Below are 18,013 nucleotides of genomic sequence, written 5' to 3'. Positions count from 1 at the left end.
CCCCCCCCCCCCCCCCCCCCCCCCGTCCTTTCACATCCCTCTCAGCTTGGAATAGCTCTGCCCACGTGCTTCCAGTGGGACCAAGAGATTTGCCATCAGTTTTGTGAGTGCTGTTAGTATCTGCGTGACTTCTATTCCAGATAACGGCAGTGAGGTCAAGGGACACTGTTACCCACGGACCCCCCCCCCCCCGGCCCCCCCCCCCCCCCGGAGCATTACCAGCGCCTGTGTTTTCGTGGCTGACTTAGCACCATCCACCTTTCAGATTCTGAACTAGGAGCAGCTGCGGTGGTTGGGCAGTGATATTCCTAACAGTGTTTGTCACTCACTGTTTATGTGACTTCTCTAGCTGGTCCCGCGGGGCCTGCGAACGCCCGGCCGCCGTTGTGCATTCGGGTTGCTGCTCACACCGTGGCTAAGGGGACAGTTCAGAGCTTCCCTCCTGCTGACCCCGCTGAGAACTGGAACCTAGTTCCTACGGGGCCGACCTTGGACTGCTAGCGGGGGGCAGGGGGGTCAGCACCCCCTCACCACTCAGCACGGAGGTGGTGGGTGTCGGGCGTGTGTACCCGTGGGTACACACACACACACACACACACACACACACACACAGGCTGGTCTTGGGAAACTCAAGGCAAGGGCCGAAATCCCAGAGCTGGAGCAGGAAAGAATGAGCTGGAGAGAGGGATGGTGTGGCACGAGGGGAAGGGACAGGAAGACAGCTGAGCTCTTGGGGACAGAAACAGAGGACAGCAGAGGGGGTGCAGAGGCCAATGCCCGCACCGAGGCTGGCGCCCGAAGAGGGGATAGCTAAGTTTTCTCAGGACTCCTAGCTGCACAGGATGGGGTGAAGCCCAAGCTTGAGGGGGATTGGCAGTGGGGTGGGGACAGTGCAGAGGTCGCCAATTGTGACAACCACAGAATCCAGGCCTCTCTGGTCAGTGACCCCCGTTCCCGGAGGTGGGGGTGGGCTCACCTCCATAGTCCGGGGTGGCCAGGTCTTTATCGGTCTCAGACCTTCTCCCTCTGTCCCGTCACCTTCAAAACAGAGGTGAGAGGGGGGTCCAGGATGCCGGTCCCAGAGTGGCTCCAGATATATGGGTTTCTGGGCCACCTGTCAGAGAGCTGGGACCCGGTCTGTGAGCAGTTCCGGCTCCAGCCCAGAGAGAGGGGAGGGAAGGCGCCAGGAAGGGGCCTGGCCCAGGGCCTGGCCCATTCAGATGGATGGCGAACCGTCTGCCCAGCACCCGGCAGGCACTGGCTGCTCACGCCAAACGGTCCGCCCTCATCCCCAGAAAGCAGTCCTCCCAAGTGCTCCCGCGCCCAGAGCTGGTCTCCGCGTCCTCTGATCTGGCCCCATCGAGAGAGACCCTGGACATCTGGCTCCTGTCACTCCTTCCCCAAGTCTGACTGTGAGGAAATGAAGCCCACCGTGGTGGCAGAAATGGAGGTTACAGTGATGGTGGGGGGGCTTTGAGATTCCCTGGGGGGATCAGGGGGAGACATTTCCCAGCAGCTCAGGCTCAGGAAGGGGGAGACATGCGTGAGGGCAGAGCCTGAGAGGGCACAGAAGATGAAGGCTGAACAATGGGCCTGGAGTGGGAATGAGCCTGATCGGTAGGAAGTCTTGCCTGGAGTCTAACCTGCATCCCTCCTGCTGCAGGTCGACCTACCCCATGGCGGGGTCTTCAAGCTCTCCTAAGTGTAGCCCGGCCCTTAAGGGTGACGTTGGACACTAGCCCTGCAGCCTTCACTCCTGGAGGCTCATTGGGCTGGTACCTGACTTGGCCTGGCTGGGGACTCGGGGTCAGCCCCGTCCCTCTCTGCCTCTCTGGGTTCCATTTCTCAATGTCACCCCCCCTCCCCCTCCCTCCATTATGAGAGTGTAAATGCTTTGAGATCTTCGGAGGAATATTCCGGGTTCTCACAGTGTCTGATAGCCAAGAGAGCAAGAGGGAGATGGCCCCTCCCATTTATTCTCACCCTCCCTTAGCCCACCCCCCAGCCTGGGACTGGGCGGGGGGGAAGGGAGAGGCTGGATGGAAGCCAGACTGGCAGAGACAGGGGCTTTGTCCCAGCTGGTTTCTGAGCCAGGGGATCCGGTGGGAAAGCCCGTGCCAGGCAGAAAGGAAGGCTGGGAAGAAGAAGGGAGAAGGCAGCCAAGGACGGGGTGGAGGGTGCTAGGAGTAAAGAGACGAGTTTCCTTATAAGTAACGGTGGGGTAGGGAGAGGTCAAGGAGGGGTTGGGCTAGAGAGAAGTTGTGCAATGCCCAGGGTCAGTCTAGGAGGCCCTCCTGGAAGAGGCCCGGGGGGTGTGGTACTCAGGGAGGAAGGGCCAGGAAGGGAATGTTGGAGGGGTGCTGGGGCAGGAGGAGGCTCTGGGCTCGAGGAAGGAGTCTGGCACTGGGAAAAGCAGAGGGAATTGTTAAGTATAACAGCACCCACCACTCCTGCTGGGAGCATTTAGTGAGCTCCTGCTGTATGCCTGCCGCTGTGCATCTGTACAGGGGTCCTAGGGTGGAAAGCACATAGCCTCCTTACACCCTGCGAGGTGGTTATGATGCTGCTCTTTTACAAGGAAGAAAACAAAGACCCTGAGAGCTTAAGGAACTTGCAGCAAGTTGACTAGCGCCCAGGTCTTGGTTCGGAGGAGGAATCCCTGGTGGGGAGACAGGATCAGAAACGAGGGTGTTAACAGTGAGGTGGGGACGCTGGGCTTCTTGGGCCAGGATATGCGTGCTCGGGTGCCGGGGGAAGTCCTTCTTGAAGTCTAACCCCATCTCTCCTCCTCAAGTCCCTCCAGCAGCCTGAGCATGGCCCCACTGTTCCTGCCCCTGCTGATAGCCCTGGCCCTGGCCCCGGGCCCCACGGCCTCAGCTGATGCCCTGGAAGGGGACAGCTCAGGTAAGCGACCCCACTCAGGGTCACTGTCTCTGTCTCCTCCATCTCCCCTATGGAAGGGAATGGCCTCGCTTTTCGTCCCACCAAACCGTTCCAGCCTTGGGGGACCCAGGGAGGAGATAGGATTGGGGGGGGGGCACTGTGGGGAAAGGTCTGGCCTGGGACACTTGGAGGTAAGGAAGGGATGAGCTGTGGGCTCTGGGAAGGGGAGGGGGAACTTGGGGGTAGGGCTGGGGAGGGGCAGGAGTGCCAGGCTGCCCGTCTCTAGGGTGCGGGAGGGATGAATAGAGCTGGGAGGCAGGACAGGGGGAGAAATCCTGCAGGTGACTCTGAGGGAAACTCTGAGGACTGGAGGACCCAGGGGGTGAGGTTAGAAAGCCTGGGGTGCAGCCTGGGAATCGAGGGGTGGCGCTGGCCACTCTGGGGGCGGAGCCGACCCGGAGACTTTGGGACAGATCTGGAGAGGGTGCGGGGTGGCGATGCAGGACTCTGGGGGTGGGGGTGGGGGGGACGCATGGAAACCTGGGCGGGGGGACCCTTCGGACCCAGGCGCTGAGTCCCAGCCGGCCCCGCCCGCCCACCCGCAGAGGACCGGGCCTTCCGCGTGCGCATCTCGGGCGACGCGCCGCTGCAGGGCGTGCTGGGCGGCGCCCTCACCATCCCGTGCCACGTTCACTACCTGCGGCCGCCGCCGGGCCGCCGGGCCGTGCTGGGCTCCCCGCGGGTCAAGTGGACCTTCCTGTCCGGGGGCCGGGAGGCCGAGGTGCTGGTGGCGCGGGGGCTGCGCGTCAAGGTGAGCGAGGCCTACCGGTTCCGCGTGGCGCTGCCCGCCTACCCGGCGTCACTCACCGACGTCTCCCTGGCGCTGGGCGAGCTGCGGCCCAACGACTCTGGCATCTACCGCTGCGAGGTCCAGCACGGCATAGACGACAGCAGCGACGCCGTGGAGGTCAAGGTCAAAGGTGAGGGGGCAGGACGGAGGGAGGTTCCTGGGGGGAGGGGAGGGCAGGACCGCACCCCCGCCCCCCCAGCCCACAGTCTGAGGGGGAAGCAAACACACGTGGAAGGCACAGACTGAGCTGGAAAAGGAGTGCGTAGACACAGGCCCCTGTCACCTCCTTTCTGTCTTCAGGTGGAGGAAATCCTGCCCAGTCTAACTTAAGCCCCTCGTGCTGTAGAGTGAGCACGATGTGGACTTCCCCCCTTGTGTCCAGGGGAGTGGCAAGGAGGGCGAGGGGAGGCCAGTGTGGGGGTGACCCACGCCTCACGGCTCCTGTCTGCCCCTCAGGGGTCGTCTTTCTCTACCGGGAGGGCTCTGCCCGCTACGCTTTCTCCTTCGCCCGGGCCCAGGAGGCCTGTGCCCGCATCGGAGCCCGCATCGCCACCCCAGAGCAGCTCTACGCCGCCTACCTCGGGGGCTATGAGCAGTGCGATGCTGGCTGGCTGTCCGACCAGACCGTGAGGTGGGCTGGGGCTGTGGACCAGGGGCTTCTAGTTGTGTCTGGGGTGGCGGGTGGCCCGGTCTCTGCGGGGGGGCTGCCCACTGCCTCGGGCCAGCCGCACGGCGGCGCTCCCTGCCTCCTGGGAAGGAGGGAGGTGAGGACCCTGCCCTGGGGGGTGTCCCTGCAGAACTGGGAAGACAGCTGGCTACCTTGAGGGCAGTGTGGTTCGGGGGGGGGGCATCCCTGGATGGCTCCCTGGTGAAGGCGTCTGTACTCGCTCCCAGGTATCCCATCCAGACCCCACGGGAGGCCTGTTATGGAGACATGGATGGCTTCCCTGGGGTCCGGAACTATGGCGTGGTGGACCCGGATGACCTCTATGATGTCTACTGCTACGCTGAAGACCTAAATGGTGATTGGGGGTGAGGCGTTCCCAGGCCTGAGCCCGTTCTCCGGTGCTGCCTGTAGGTCCTTCAGGGGCCTGTGCTGGACCCGTCGTCCCTCGTGTGTTCACTCGGGCATCCAGGGGGGTTGTTTCCAAAGAAACAACCGGTGTCCCTCCCGCCAAACACAGTCATGGACGCAAGTCCATGGCCGAGGCCTCCGCCAGGTGGGACGAGACTGAGTTTGAGTTTGACTCTGCAGCCACCCGCTGTGTATGTCTCTGCCTCTTAGCATCTCTGGGCCTCGCTTACCTTCTTTGCGGAATGAGGACGTCGAGCCGGGCTCCTCTGAGTAATAACATCTCTGCTGAGGCCCTACCCGAACTTTGACCTTGAAATAGGACGTTTGACTCCATGTCACAGATGAGGAGACTGAGGCCCAGAGAAGCCCGCCCAGGGTCTCTGCGGGAGCCCAGGGTCAAAGGGGCTCCCAACTTCCTGGTGACCCGGCCCCCTCTTCCCTACCAGGAGAGCTGTTCCTGGGCGCCCCTCCAGACAAGCTGACGCTGGAGGAGGCACGGGCATACTGCCGCGAGCGGGGTGCAGAGATCGCTACCACGGGCCAGCTGTATGCAGCCTGGGATGGCGGCCTGGACCGCTGCAGCCCCGGCTGGCTGGCCGATGGCAGCGTGCGCTACCCCATCGTCACGCCCAGCCAGCGCTGCGGTGGGGGCCTGCCTGGCGTCAAGACTCTCTTCCTCTTCCCCAACCAGACCGGCTTCCCCAACAAGTACAGCCGCTTCAACGTCTACTGCTTCCGAGGTGAGCCAGCCCCCCTGCAGACGCCACGCCCACCCTCTCTCTGTGGGTCAGACAGCCTTGAGCCCCCTGGTCCCACCCAGCTCTGTCCGGGTTTGCTCAGGTCTTTGCCGCTCGCCTGGAGGAGGCTGGGCACCGAGGGTCCTCATTCTGGTTGTGCCCTCTGGCTTGGGTTGTGTGGCCCCGGGGAGCGCCTGTCTCTCCAGGGTCAAAGCTGCCTCTTCCCTACCGCGCAGCTGGATAGGTTTCCTTTTCTGGTCAGCGCATGAGTGGAGAGAGATGATGGACATTCTCTGAATCCAACGAATGGTCTGTTCCAGTTAACCTGATGCCCTCAAGAGCCCTCACGGGGTGGGGGTGGGGGGGGAGTTCCAGAACCTTCAGCTTGAGGGTGTCAGATCTGTAACCACTGAGTATTGACGGACAGACACAATTCCCCCCCACAGGGAGCAGGTCCTCAAGGACAGTTGGGGGGCAGAGATGGCTTCCTGATCACATCTTATATTGGGGGCTGAAGGGAAGGCAGTGCCTGGGACCCCCAGAGGCACCCCCAGTGACTGACAATCAGGGAGGCAGTGCCATGGGGTGCGTGGGTCCTGGCCTGAAGTGTGAGCCCGCAGGACTGCGACAAGGGCCGGAGGCAAAAATGAAGGGAGGATACACAGCCTCTCCCTTCAGGGAGCTCCGACTCTGAAGGGAGAAGGCCTGCTTCTGCCCTGGGAGCCCCCAGTCTGAGGGAGGACAACACGCCTTGCTCCCAGCACGAAGAGAGACTAAGAGAAAAGCATTACTTCTATTGGACAGATCTCCAAGTATCTTCAGCCTGGGGCTAGGGAGCGGTGGGGAAGTGGAGTCTAGAGGAAGGCAGGTCCCTGTGGAAAGGCCAACCGAAAGGCGGATGATGATGATTATAGTAATTATGAACATGTCTATACACTGATCACGCGCCAAGCACTGTTCCAGGAAGCCACAGAAAGAGGGGCTGGATGGAGAGGTTGGGAACAGGTGGAGGACAGAGGCAGGCAAGGACACAGGTTTGCTTGTCTGGCATGAGCGAGGCTCACTGGAGCAGGTGACGCGGGGAGGGGAGGGGCAGGACGTGCTGTGCTTGCACGTCTGGCTAAGCACAGACAGCCCTCGGGGCTTTTCTTAGCCCAGTTCCGCGGCCGCTTCATTGGTTTTCTGATCTTGGCTCTCTTCTCCAAAGACGAGGTAATCCATTCGAAAGCTCCTGTTGTTGGAAGGGAGCAGCTTTTGGAAGGATGGGGAGACCACTTCCTTTGCCCTCTTGCCCCGATGCTGAGACCCTCGGGTGGTGACTGTTGAATGTCCTTCCTGCACTCCAGCCATCAGCTCTCCTGGGCGATGCCCCCTGGCCCCTTCCATTTCAAAAGTCTCAGGAGCCCTGGGAGCCCTCACACCTTGCTCCCAAGGTGTCCCAAGGTCCTGAGGCCACCTGTCCTTCCTTCTGCCTCCGTGTCCTTTCTCAAGGGAATCTCTCTCCCCTGAGCCTTTCCTGACCACTGTATCTAAAGTAGTACTTCCCACCGTTCTGTTTCCTTATTCTACCCAAGTGTTCTTTATATGGTAACGTTATATGTGTGTTTGTTTATTACGTAGCTAAGTTATAAACTCCCTTAGGGCAGGAGGCTTGGTGCTTTTTTCTCTACTGTATCCTCAGTGCCCAGAAGAATGCTTGGCATGGCACAGAGTGGGCACTTGATTAATGCCTGAGGAACAAGTGATAAAGTCCTGCAGTGCTTCCTGGGTCTTCATGGGTCCTCCACAGGAAAGATGAGTGAGAACTGGGAGAATTTCGTGGTCTCTGAGTCTAACCCAGAGCCCTCGAGTTCAGGCTGTGACTGGGTGCAAAGCCACCTGGTTAACCTCCCACTGACACTTTCCTCTTCACAGACTCTGGCCAGCCCTCCACCACGCCTGAGGCCTCTGACCCAGCCTCTGACGGGCTGGAGGCCATTGTCACAGTGACAGAGACCCTAGAGGAGCTCCAGCTGCCGCGGGAAGCTGTGGAGAGCGAGTCCCGGGGAGCCATCTACTCCGTCCCCATTGTGGAGGATGGGGGAGGTGCAAGGTCCCCTCCAGAAGACCCGGCGGAGGCCCCTAGGACCCTCCTCGGTAACTGGAGTCCCTTAGTAAGAGAAGCGGGGGTGAAGCCGCCTGTCCTGGGCTTACGGCCTCCTGACGGCCCTGACCCTTCTCAGCATCTCGGTGATGCAGGGCATCTCTCCAGTACGCTCCCACCCCTTGCCTTTCCGGCACATTCTACTCCAAACTCTCTGGGTCTGGGAAGCAGGGTGCTCCCTCCTTTGTTCCCTCCTCCTCCTTGCCTACCCAAAATAGACTAGAGAATTTTAAGACAAGGAGAGGGAGACACGGTGACGATGTTTTTGTGCCGGGCTAATGACAGTTCAGCTCAAGTTGAAGGTCTTCTGGTGGCAGCAGAGGCAGCCTCCTCCTGGCCTCCCCCCTCCCCCCCACCCGCTGCGGGCCTCCCTTCCCATTCCCCCTCCCCAGCCCCGCCTTTCTTCCCCTCAGTTTCCGTCTTCCGTTCGGCCGGTGCTGTCCCTGGTGCTGAACCACCTATGCTTTGTCTAGAATTCGAAAGCCAATCCATCGTCCCTCCCCTGGGGTCCTCAGAAGAGGAAGGCAAGGCTTTGGAGGAAGAAGATGAAGAGGAGGAAGAGGAGGAGGCAGAGGAGGAGGCCCTGTGGGCCTGGCCCAGCGAGCTCAGCAGCCCAGACCCAGAGGCCTCTCTCCCCACTGAGCCAACCCCAGAGGAGTCACTCTTGCATGCCTCCCCACCACCAGCGAGGCCAGTCCTACAGCCTGGTGCCTCACCACCTCCCGATGGAGAGCCAGAGGCTCCCAGGCCTCCAAGGGTCCTTGGGCCACCCACTGCGACTCTGCCCACTCCCACGAATGGGAAAGTGGCCTACCCACCACCTCCCACTCCGGTTGGGGAGAGAGAGGTGGGGGAGGAGGCCGGGGGTCCTGAGCTGTCTGGGGTCCCTCGAGGAGAGAGTGAGGAGACAGGGAGCTCTGAGGATACCCCTGCCCTGTTTCCAGCCACACGGGCCCCTGAGGGTGCCAGGGAACTGGAGGCCCCCTCTGAAGAGAATACTGGAAGAACTGTCCCAGCAGGGACCTCAGTGCGGGTTCAGCCAGTGCTGCCCACTGACAGCGCCAGCCAAGGTGGAGTGGCCGTGGCCCCCTCATCAGGTAACTTCGCCCAAGGCTCAACCTCCCTCTTCCTCCTCCTCCCCTTTCTCCCCCTGAAGCTCTGGGTCACATGACCCATGATCCTTTAACCGCCATTGCCCCGGCCTCTCCTGTCCTTCGTCTTCATTCTCCTGTACACCTCTGCCTGTGGGTTTCCAACCTTGGACACCAGCTCTCTGATTTCTCACCTCACGACCCCCAGTGCCATGGCCCTACCCCGTGACTCCAGCCCCACCACTGACCACCCGGGACTCCTTCCTGCCCTTGGCTTTCCACTGGTGACTTACTGGCCCCACAGAGCACCCTCCTTCCTCTTGTGATAGGGGTTCCTGGGTCCCTATTCTACTCTTCGGGGCTCAGGCCCCTCCCCTACTGCCCCCTTCCCTCCCCTTCAGACACCCCACTGATGTCAGGGAGGCCTGGGGTCAGCTGCTGGGGTCTAGGAGAGCCCTTACCCCCACAGAGCCTTAAGCGACTACTTCTGTGAAGTATTTTTCGACTGTTTCATGGAAAACAAGCCTTGGAAATAAATCTCTATTAAACCACTTTATAACCAAAACTCTGGCACCCTCTGTCTGCACCCCAGCTGTCTGCCCTTTTCATTCCCTGGATTTGTGTTGGAGGCAGCTCTCTGATGCTTCCCTTTGTGCTATGTCTCTCCCTCGCTCGCCCGTGTCCCTTGCTCTCCATGCCTCTCTGCCTCCTCCTTTTCATCCTCAGCCAGCGCCCTTTCCTGCCCTCCTGTCTAACATCTCTCCCTGTTCCCTCGTGCTCCCCTTAGCTCTCCTCTGCCTTTCTTCCTGGCTGCTGAGAGTCCAAAGCTGAAGTCGCTGTCCATCGGTCTATGGGTTGTCCCTCACTCCTGATGGGGATCCCCACCAGCCTGAATGTGGGGGGGTGGGGGGGTGGGGGTGTGTGCGTGCATGCGCACACGCGCGCGCACACACACACACGTGCTTGTATTCATTTCTGATCCATCTCGATGGCTGCCATCTAGAGCCACACATACAGACTCGTGATAGAGAAAGTCCATCTCAGCACAGAGGCCCAAACTGGCATCCAGGCACCCCAGCCCCCCGTCGGCACAACTCAGCAGGGGGACGGCATCTAACAAGCATCCCCCTGCCCACAGCCTCCCCCTTCTTCACTAACCCCTGCACTAAAGCTCACCTTACCCTTAGGAAGAATGGTCTCACCCTCCCTGAACCAAAGGATCTCCAAGTCCCTAATGCTGGCGAAGACACAAATCAGGAGGCGAGGAAGAAGGAACGTAGAGGTGGGGGGAGGAGTGGGGAGTTAGATTCTGGGGTCTGAGAGCCGCCCTACCCATTCAGGGAAGGCTGAGCTTCCCAGTGGGGATCCCTGGAGACGCCTGGGATCCGCCCAGTCCCAGGACCGACAGCCCTTCCTGCATGGTCCAGGGCTGGCTAGGGGCCCCTGCATCACACCCAGGCTCCCCTATTTCAACTATTGGCTCCCTGCCCAGCTGGCCTTGGAGTTCAGTGCCGTGTGGGTTAGGAGGGGGTCTGGTGGGAAGAGAAGCATCAGTGGAAGTCTCTGCAGGACCTTAGTTACCCCACCTGTTGGGTGAGGGATGTCCTCTGGCCCTGCTGTTACAGCAGGAGTGAAGAACTCTGTGGTTGTGTGTAGCAGTTGGCCCCAAGAAGGGGGAGGAAGGAAGAGTAGAAAGTTCCTTCAAGAGGAGTTCCTTTGCCCCCACGCTGTCGGTCCTGGTTCAGGGGAGGGACCTCTGGCCTGGGGTGGACAACCAGGGACCGAGTGTAGAAGTCTCTGTTCCCCAGGGCTGGCTGGCTGAACGCAGAGGTGCAGGCAAGAGGTGAGGAACAGAAGGGGCTGCAGGACTCCTGCCCTCCGCGGGGCCTGGTGCTAAATAAAACACCTCCCCTCCCCCTTTGCCCAGGGAGCTGGTGCTACCAGCCTGGAAGAAACGGTTGGCAGGAGGAGAGGTGACAGGGTGGTGGTGCTGGAACAGCTGATTCATTTCACCCCAAACAGCGAGGTCATCCCAGCAAAATTCTTGGAATCGACTCCAGCGTCTCCTCCCCCTACCTCTGCTCTCACCCCCACCAGGCGGAGGGAAGCACAGTGGGCCTCGCCCTTGGCTGCCGGGGGTATGGCGTGGTCTGAAGAGTCCCGCCCAGGGGTGGTTTTACCTCCCAAGCTGAGAGCCCAGCCCTGCACTGTCAGTCTGTGGGGCCATCTTCCTCTTCCTGGACCAGAAGGAGTGGAATCTGCCCCGTCCAGCACCCACGCCTGGTCTAGGGCAGCCGCCTCCCACCCCAGGACCCAGAGGGAGAGAGTCCTGAGGAGAAGGCAGGAGACCCAGCCAGACAACAGATTGCAGGCCTTCAGGGCAGCGTGTCAGTCTAAGAGGACTGCCTGGAGGAGTGTCAGAAGAAGGGAGAGAGATGGATTGGGGAGGGGGGTAGGCTGACTGGCCTGCAGAGGGGGCCTGGGGAGGGGACTGGTTCTTCACTATCAGCTTCTGGGATTGTTGACTCTACCCAGAGAGTAAGAGGGAGAGCTAGCCCCCCACCCCCACCCCAATATCGGGTCCCAGAAGCAGTCAAGGGCAGGCCACCCCTCACTGTTGCTGAGGCGATTCTCCTCTCCTCCCGCTTCATCCAGCCCCCACCGAAACCACACAAAACTGTGCAGGGACCCGGCACAAAGACAAGGCGGTGGGGAACCAAGCTCCAGGCCCAGAGAGGAAGAGTGACCTGTCCAATGTCACTCGGCAGAGCCAGGAGCCAGATAAGAGTCCGGGTCTCACGACTGACAGCCCAGCCTCTTTCCCTTCGGTGGGGTTGGGTCCTGAGGGCCTTTCTGGCCGCTTTCGCCCAGCCCCTGTTAGACTGGGCCCGCGCCAGGGGGCACCGCAATGGCCAGCACGGGGCTGAGTCGACCCCGAAGTGGCAGGTGGTGAGGGGGGTCAGGGTGGGAGAGACACCGGAACTGAGGGCTGGGCTGACTTCAAGATGCTGTGATAGCTCTCAGGACAAGGGGGTTGGGGCCGTGGACGTGCCGAACCCTCTCCTGGGGGGCTCAGGCTGCAGAGTTGTGCTCCCCTGCTCCGCCCACCTCACTTCTCTCCCCTCTCAGGTGACTGTGTCCCCAGCCCCTGCCACAATGGTGGGACATGCTTGGAGGAGGAGGAGGGGGTCCGCTGCCTGTGTTTGCCTGGCTATGGGGGGGACCTGTGTGATGTCGGTGAGTGTGGTGAGCGGCAGGGGTGGGGGCGGATCTGGAGCCTGGCCCCTGCCACAATGTGCTCGCTCTGGAGCCGGGAGGGAGGGCACGGGCCTTGTCCTGAATCTTCACTTTAGGCAAATCACACAACCTCTCCGAGCCCTGCCAATGTCCTCATCTGTCAAGTGGACCAGAAATGCCTTTCTGGAGCGGCCCCTGTGGGAGGGGTGCTCGGTTTCCTGCCAGTTCTCTCCTGGGAAGAGAGGAGGGCGCGGCCCTCCTCTGGGGTGGAGGACTGGGGGGACCCAGGCTGGGGCCGCAGCCCTCACCCTGGCAGTCCCTGTGGCCCAGAGGAGGAAGCCATCAAGGCCCCCTGCACAGGGCCCCCCTCCTGGCTCCCCCTCTCCCCTCATGCCCTCCTGGCTCCTTGGCACCTTAGTCCCGCCCGCCCCCTCAAGTCCCCTCCAGGGGACCTGGCCCTCCTGGCCTCAGTTGCCCACCCTTCTGCGCCCCAGGCCTACGCTTCTGCAGTCCGGGCTGGGACGCCTTCCAGGGCGCCTGCTACAAGCACTTTTCTACCCGGAGGAGCTGGGAGGAGGCCGAGACCCAGTGCCGGATGTACGGCGCGCACCTAGCCAGCATCAGCACGCCCGAGGAGCAGAACTTCATCAATAGTGGGCTGGGGACGGGGCTGGAGGGGACCCTCGTCACCTGCTCTCTCGCACTCACCCATTAACTCATCATGAATCATGCGTGAGTGTGTTAATTAATTAACTCCCTTACTCATTAACTCAGGTACCCATTACTTGGTTTACTTCATCCATCCATCCATTCATTCATTCCCTTTTCTGTCCTCGCTCCCTCCACACGTGGGTAGGGGGGCTTCAGGCCGAGAGGGCTGGGGTTGGCGCGGGGAGTACACCTGCATCGGCCAGACTGCACCCCCCCCCCCCCCCCCGCGCCCCCCCCCCCCCGCCTCCTTCTGCGGGTCCCGACTCTGACCTCAATGAAAGCCTCTGCTCTTTCCCCAGAGTTTCCCCTTCCTGGCCCTGGTGACACTTCTCTTCTCCCCAACCCCTCCTCCCTCCCCTGCCTTCTACCCGTCCGCGGGCAGATGGGCCGATGGGAAAGCAGGGAAGCGCGGGGTGGGTCTGGCGGGAAGGACTCGCGCGCGCGGGCCGCCGGTAACGGGGAGCGGCGCCACCTGCTGGCAGCGGGGCTCACTGCGCACCTTCGTCCGCCCGCGCTTCCTCCGCAGGTCGATACCGCGAGTACCAGTGGATCGGGCTCAACGACCGGACCATCGAAGGCGACTTCCTGTGGTCAGATGGCGTCCCTCTGGTGAGAGGCTCCGGCCGCCCCTCTAGCTGGCTCGGTCGCTTCTTCCAAGCACTTCTGCCCTCCACCTCCAGTGACCCCATCCCTCCCCCCCTCCTTTTTCTGGCCCTTTCTCCGCTCTTCTCCCCGGGCCCCGCCTCCCTTCCGTGCGCTTCTCTCTCTTCCAGTCTGGCTCTCATTACCCCTCCCCGCCAAAGCCCGCGACCTGTCCTTTCTCCTCCTGGACCCCTACCCCCATCCCCCTGTCTCCTCTCTCCTAGGGCTCCCCGCACCCCCCCCCCCTTCTCCTGCTCAGGCCCTCTAGGTCCATCCCTCCCCCCGCCCCTCCCCTCGCTGCGGTGCCTGCCGGAGTCCTCACGGCCTCCCCCACCCCGTCCCCCCAGCTCTATGAGAACTGGAACCCTGGGCAGCCTGACAGCTACTTCCTGTCCGGGGAGAACTGCGTGGTCATGGTGTGGCACGATCAGGGACAATGGAGTGATGTGCCCTGCAACTACCACCTGTCCTACACCTGCAAGATGGGTCTGGGTGAGGCCGGGCAAGGGGGAGGAGGGGGCGCCAGGGGGATCCGTGGCTGCTGGGTGTATAGAAGGAGGGGGCGGCGCGCCTGGGTGGCTCAGTCGTTGGACAGGCCACTGACTCTTAATTTCCGCTCAGGTCAGGATCTCAGGGTTGGTGAGTTCCAGCCCCGCAGGGGGCTCCAAGCTGACAGTGGGGGAACCTGCTTGGGATTCTCTCTCTCCCTCTCTTTCTGCCCCTCCCCTGCACTCTCTAAATAAATACACAAATCAACTCAAAGTTAAAAGGAGGGGGCAAAGCTACAGAGGAGTCAGCAACGTGTCCCAGGCCATAGGCAAGGGGACGTCTAACAAACGAGGTGGTCCACCAGGAATCTCTGCTCTTTTTTGCATCACCCTGTGGCCCACCCCCTCCTCCTCCTCCTGCCGACTCTGGGAGCTGTCACCCGCAGAGCCGGGCTCCCAGATCTTGACTGTGTCCCCCCTGCAGTGTCCTGTGGGCCTCCGCCAGAGCTGCCCCTGGCTCAAGTGTTTGGCCGCCCACGACGGCGCTATGAAGTCGACACCGTGCTTCGTTACCGGTGCCGCGAGGGGCTGACCCAGCGCAACCAGCCACTGATCCGCTGCCAGGAGGATGGCCGCTGGGAGCCCCCCCAGATCTCCTGTGTGCCCCGCAGGCCCGTGAGTGCCAGGGGGAGGCAGGTGGGGGGCACTAGGCAACAGCAGCCCTGGGCTCTAGTCCTAGCTCTGCCGGTCACTGGCTGTGTGACCTTGGAGTAATCACTGCCCGTCTGTGAGGCAAAGAAGAGGAGCTGGGCTGGATGCCCTGGGGTCCCTTTCAGCGCCGATGTCTGAGAACAGTGGCCGAGCCAAGACCAGTGCTTTAACCGGGGCTCAGGGAGCAGTAACACCCGGGGCGCAGGCTCTGAGAAGAGACGAGGAGGAGGGGCCCAGGGGAGAGCGTGAGTGTGTGTGTCTTTCCCAGGCTCGAGCTCTGCACCTGGCGAAGGCCCCAGGACATCAGGGGAGGCTACTGGGACGCTGGAAGGACCTTTTGGCCCCTCCTTCCAGTCCCTCTCCAGGCCCCTAGGGAGCAAGGCCTTACCCGGCACTGCCCTCTCCCCATCACCGGTTGACCACTTGGGAGGGTGCAGCTGCCCTCCAGGCGGCAGTGCCTCAAGGGGTTTGTGGGAAGCACCTGGGCGGCTCCAGCCTAGACTAGACCCTCTCCCCCCTGCCTTGGCTCAGGTTCTCCCCTCAGGGCCTCGGGGAAGGCCCCTAAGTGCCTCAGCTGCCCCTCTCCTTGCCATCCCCTGGGGGGGGGGGGCACGTTGCCCACCGTCGGGCTTCCCAGGGGACTGGGCTTGCAGGATGGGGTACCTGCCAAACCAGCAGGAAATAAAGCTGCATTTCAGCACAAGCAAGGTTGATGTTTCTGTGTGAGAGAGAGAAAAAGGAAAGTGGGGTGGGGCTGGACTTCCCAGGATAAACAGCCCTTCTGTGTTTAACTTCCGGAGGTCAGAGCGGTCCCCAAGATGCCAGTGGATAAAACAGTGCCTGGCACAGAATACCTGGGAGCTCACGGGGATCGGGGGAGTGGGAGCGTGTCCGGAAGGAGCTGGAGTGCTCAGAGTGCGGGTCCAGCCGACCTAGACGAGCTCAGTCTGGGGAGGGAGAGAGACCGAGGGCCATGGAGAAAGCAGAGACCCAGCTGCTTTGGTGTCCCAGTTCCGAGGCTTCCACGGGGGGGGGGGGGGGGGGAACCGGGGGGGGGGGGGGGGGGGGGGTTAGACAGCAGGGGGGCTTGCTTCCAGCAGAGGAAGAAGAGAGGCGGGAAGGGAGAAGCAGAGGAGGGGTCCCCAGCCCTGCGGTGGCCTTGGGCTCAAGGAGTGACCTGGTAGGTCTCCCAGGCCGTGCCCGGCAGAGGGCGCTGTGAACTCAGGCACGTCGGCCTGAGGGTGCCGTGTGCGCGTGCGTGCGCCGGGCCCGGCGCCGGGAGTCGCAAGAGTCCCGGGGGACCGCCAGGGGGCGCCGCGACCTCTGGTTCGCAGCCGTCGGGCGGGGAAGCGGGTAGCGGGCTGCCGGGCGGAGGGTGACTTCCGGCCGTGCCGCGCTGACCCCGGGGGCTGTGAGTCATCGGAGGTTGAGATGGTGAGGTCACTCAGAACTGGAGAGAACGAGCGGCCGCGAGTGTGCGTGTACAGGATTGTGCCTTACTGGGCCTCGTGGTCGTGTGCCTTCCGGACGGGGTAACTCCTGCCGCGGGTCCCGGCCCTCGCCCTGGCGCAGTCGCGCACATGCACACGCTGCCAGGTGTTCACATTTCTGCTTGTGCCGGCTCTTAACCGCCTTCGCCCACATGGGCGATTCGTCCTTCCCTGCAAGTCGGGAAAACCTGATACAAGTCAGAGACAGGGGGCAAATCACAGAGGCTGCGAGCCGCATAGAAAGACCCAGAGATAGCGAGGCCCGCAGGACAGGTGCTTGTTGGGAGGAGCTGGGGGCTTCTCCCCGCCATGCTGCCCACCGTGCACGGAGACCCCCAGACCAGCTGTGTCTGGGAATCCAGCACGACCTCCCAGACCCACCGACCACCAGGACCCCTCTCCTCCCGCAGGGCTCACCTGCCCCTCCCTCTGCCCTCCCCCTGCCCTCCCCACGCGACCCAGCCTCCCAAGGCTCGCGAATGGGGCTGTTTCTCCGCGAGCCGCAGAGAGGAAAATGATCCTGAGGCCAGAGCAGACCCCCTTTTATTCTGTGCTTGGATTGCCTGTGATTGCCTAGTCCGCGCGTGCGCTGTTCGGATGTCAGGCGTTAGTTGGATTTGTGAGTTGAGGGAGACCAGATGGGTCTTTGAAGGTAGGGCCTGAAGAGGAAAAAGGAGGCTGAAGGGGGGGCAGCGTCTGTCCTTGGGCTCCTAAGGGGGGCTCTCTGGGAAACATCCTCACGGTGACGGATGGCCAGCTGGCTTTCCCAGAGGGTTCCTGGGGGCGAGCCGGAGGGGGCTTGGGTTTCCCAGCCCTTCGGCTGACACTTCCTCACTGGATCTCCCCCACGGCGACAGGCTGGGGGCCACCGTCCGACCTGTGCAGGAGGGCAGTTCCAGAGGTGGACACAGAGCTGGAACTCGAATCCTTTCCCCCTCCCGGACACCTGCTGGCTGCTTCGGCAAGGCGGCCGGAAACGGAAGCCTTGTCCTGCTTTGTTGGGCTTCCTGGAGAAGGGGGAGCCGGTCCAGGGATGACTCAGCACCCTGAATAGAATCCAGTGCTGACCCGTGTGTGTGTGTGTGTGTGTGTGTGTGTGTGAGAGAGAGAGAGAGAGAGAGAGAGAGAGAGAGAGAGATGGCTGGGGAGGGGGTTTTGGCACCTCATCTGGGAAGAGCCCCGAGCAGGGGACACCTTCCAGGGCACAGCACAGACCACGTGCCCACCCTGTCAAACCCCTGGATGTGTGGCTCAACTCGGCCTCTTTCCCGCATGTCTAATGTGGGGTCCGCCTCAGGGTCTCCTGTTCTCTTGGGATGAGGTCAGAGCGTATGGCAAGAGTAGAGAAGGGAGGTCCAGCCTTAGGTGCTTGGCCATTGGTCGCAGAGGGGCCTGAAGGCCGCTGAGATGGCCCTTCCAGAGGCCCTCCAATGACCGTGGTCCCCAGCAACCCCCCAGACTGCTCTGACCCTCACCCCACCTCCCCATTCCTCCCCCGGTCCCCACCTCCCCACCCCCCAACTCCTACACAGTGCCCTGACCTCACTGGGGCCTTTGTCCCAGCCCCGAGGCCCTGTCTGTAGGCCTGTCTCCTGCACAGGGAGAGAAAGGGCCCCATTGTCCCGGCCCCTGCAAAGACTTCCAAAAATGCTCAGCCTGTCAGACCCCTGGGGGTGGGAGGCGCCCCCTGGGGGCTGCGGTCAGATCCCTGCCTGAAGTGAGGACCCAGGTCCTTCATTACTCCTTCCTGAGATCTAGTAGCTTCCTGCCCCACCTGCTGCAAAGCAGCCCGCTTCCTCCCAGGAAGGAAGAACCAAAAGATTCAGGGCAGAGCAGGAGGAAGGGGCTGGAAAGGGAGGAAAACCGAGAAAGAGGGAGAAGGAGGAAGAATGTGAGGCAACTCGCCCACCGAGGGACTCTGGACTCTATTTAATGGTCTGAGTGGGTGGCTCTTG

The 18,013-nt window shown here is 62.0% G+C and overlaps 1 protein-coding gene across 10 annotated transcripts in view; it reads left to right on the top strand.

Moving 5' to 3' along the window:
* The window catches only part of BCAN (brevican), a 19,306-nt gene extending 4,035 nt beyond the window's left edge, over positions 1-15,271 (top strand). For 3 of the 10 annotated variants that reach the window (XM_040452612.1, XM_040452609.1, XM_040452611.1), the window contains exons 2-14: positions 2,795-2,904; positions 3,489-3,863; positions 4,190-4,364; positions 4,628-4,755; positions 5,255-5,548; positions 7,460-7,681; positions 8,162-8,785; positions 11,909-12,016; positions 12,511-12,669; positions 13,254-13,336; positions 13,717-13,861; positions 14,342-14,532; positions 14,837-15,271. In XM_040452612.1, the coding sequence (XP_040308546.1) occupies positions 2,814-2,904; positions 3,489-3,863; positions 4,190-4,364; positions 4,628-4,755; positions 5,255-5,548; positions 7,460-7,681; positions 8,162-8,785; positions 11,909-12,016; positions 12,511-12,669; positions 13,254-13,336; positions 13,717-13,861; positions 14,342-14,532; positions 14,837-14,941 (2,700 nt within the window). In that variant the 5' untranslated portion in view covers positions 2,795-2,813 and the 3' untranslated portion in view covers positions 14,942-15,271. Of the gene's footprint in view, positions 1-1,244; positions 1,413-1,663; positions 1,886-2,578; positions 2,703-2,794; positions 2,905-3,488; positions 3,864-4,189; positions 4,365-4,627; positions 4,756-5,254; positions 5,549-7,459; positions 7,682-8,161; positions 8,786-9,966; positions 10,062-10,706; positions 11,256-11,908; positions 12,017-12,510; positions 12,670-13,253; positions 13,337-13,716; positions 13,862-14,341; positions 14,533-14,836 lie in introns of those variants that run through there. The other 7 variants (XM_040452604.1, XM_040452606.1, XM_040452607.1 and 4 more) reach the window with 6 other exon arrangements.
* Positions 15,272-18,013: the final 2,742 nt, after the last annotated feature.

This window comes from Herpailurus yagouaroundi, unplaced genomic scaffold, assembly GCF_014898765.1.
Source record: "Herpailurus yagouaroundi ecotype Mexico unplaced genomic scaffold, PumYag 207, whole genome shotgun sequence".
In the NCBI taxonomy this organism is placed as follows: Eukaryota; Metazoa; Chordata; class Mammalia; order Carnivora; family Felidae; genus Herpailurus; species Herpailurus yagouaroundi.
Note: the sequence above shows the minus strand (reverse complement) of the source record. Positions and strands in the feature narration are given on the sequence as shown.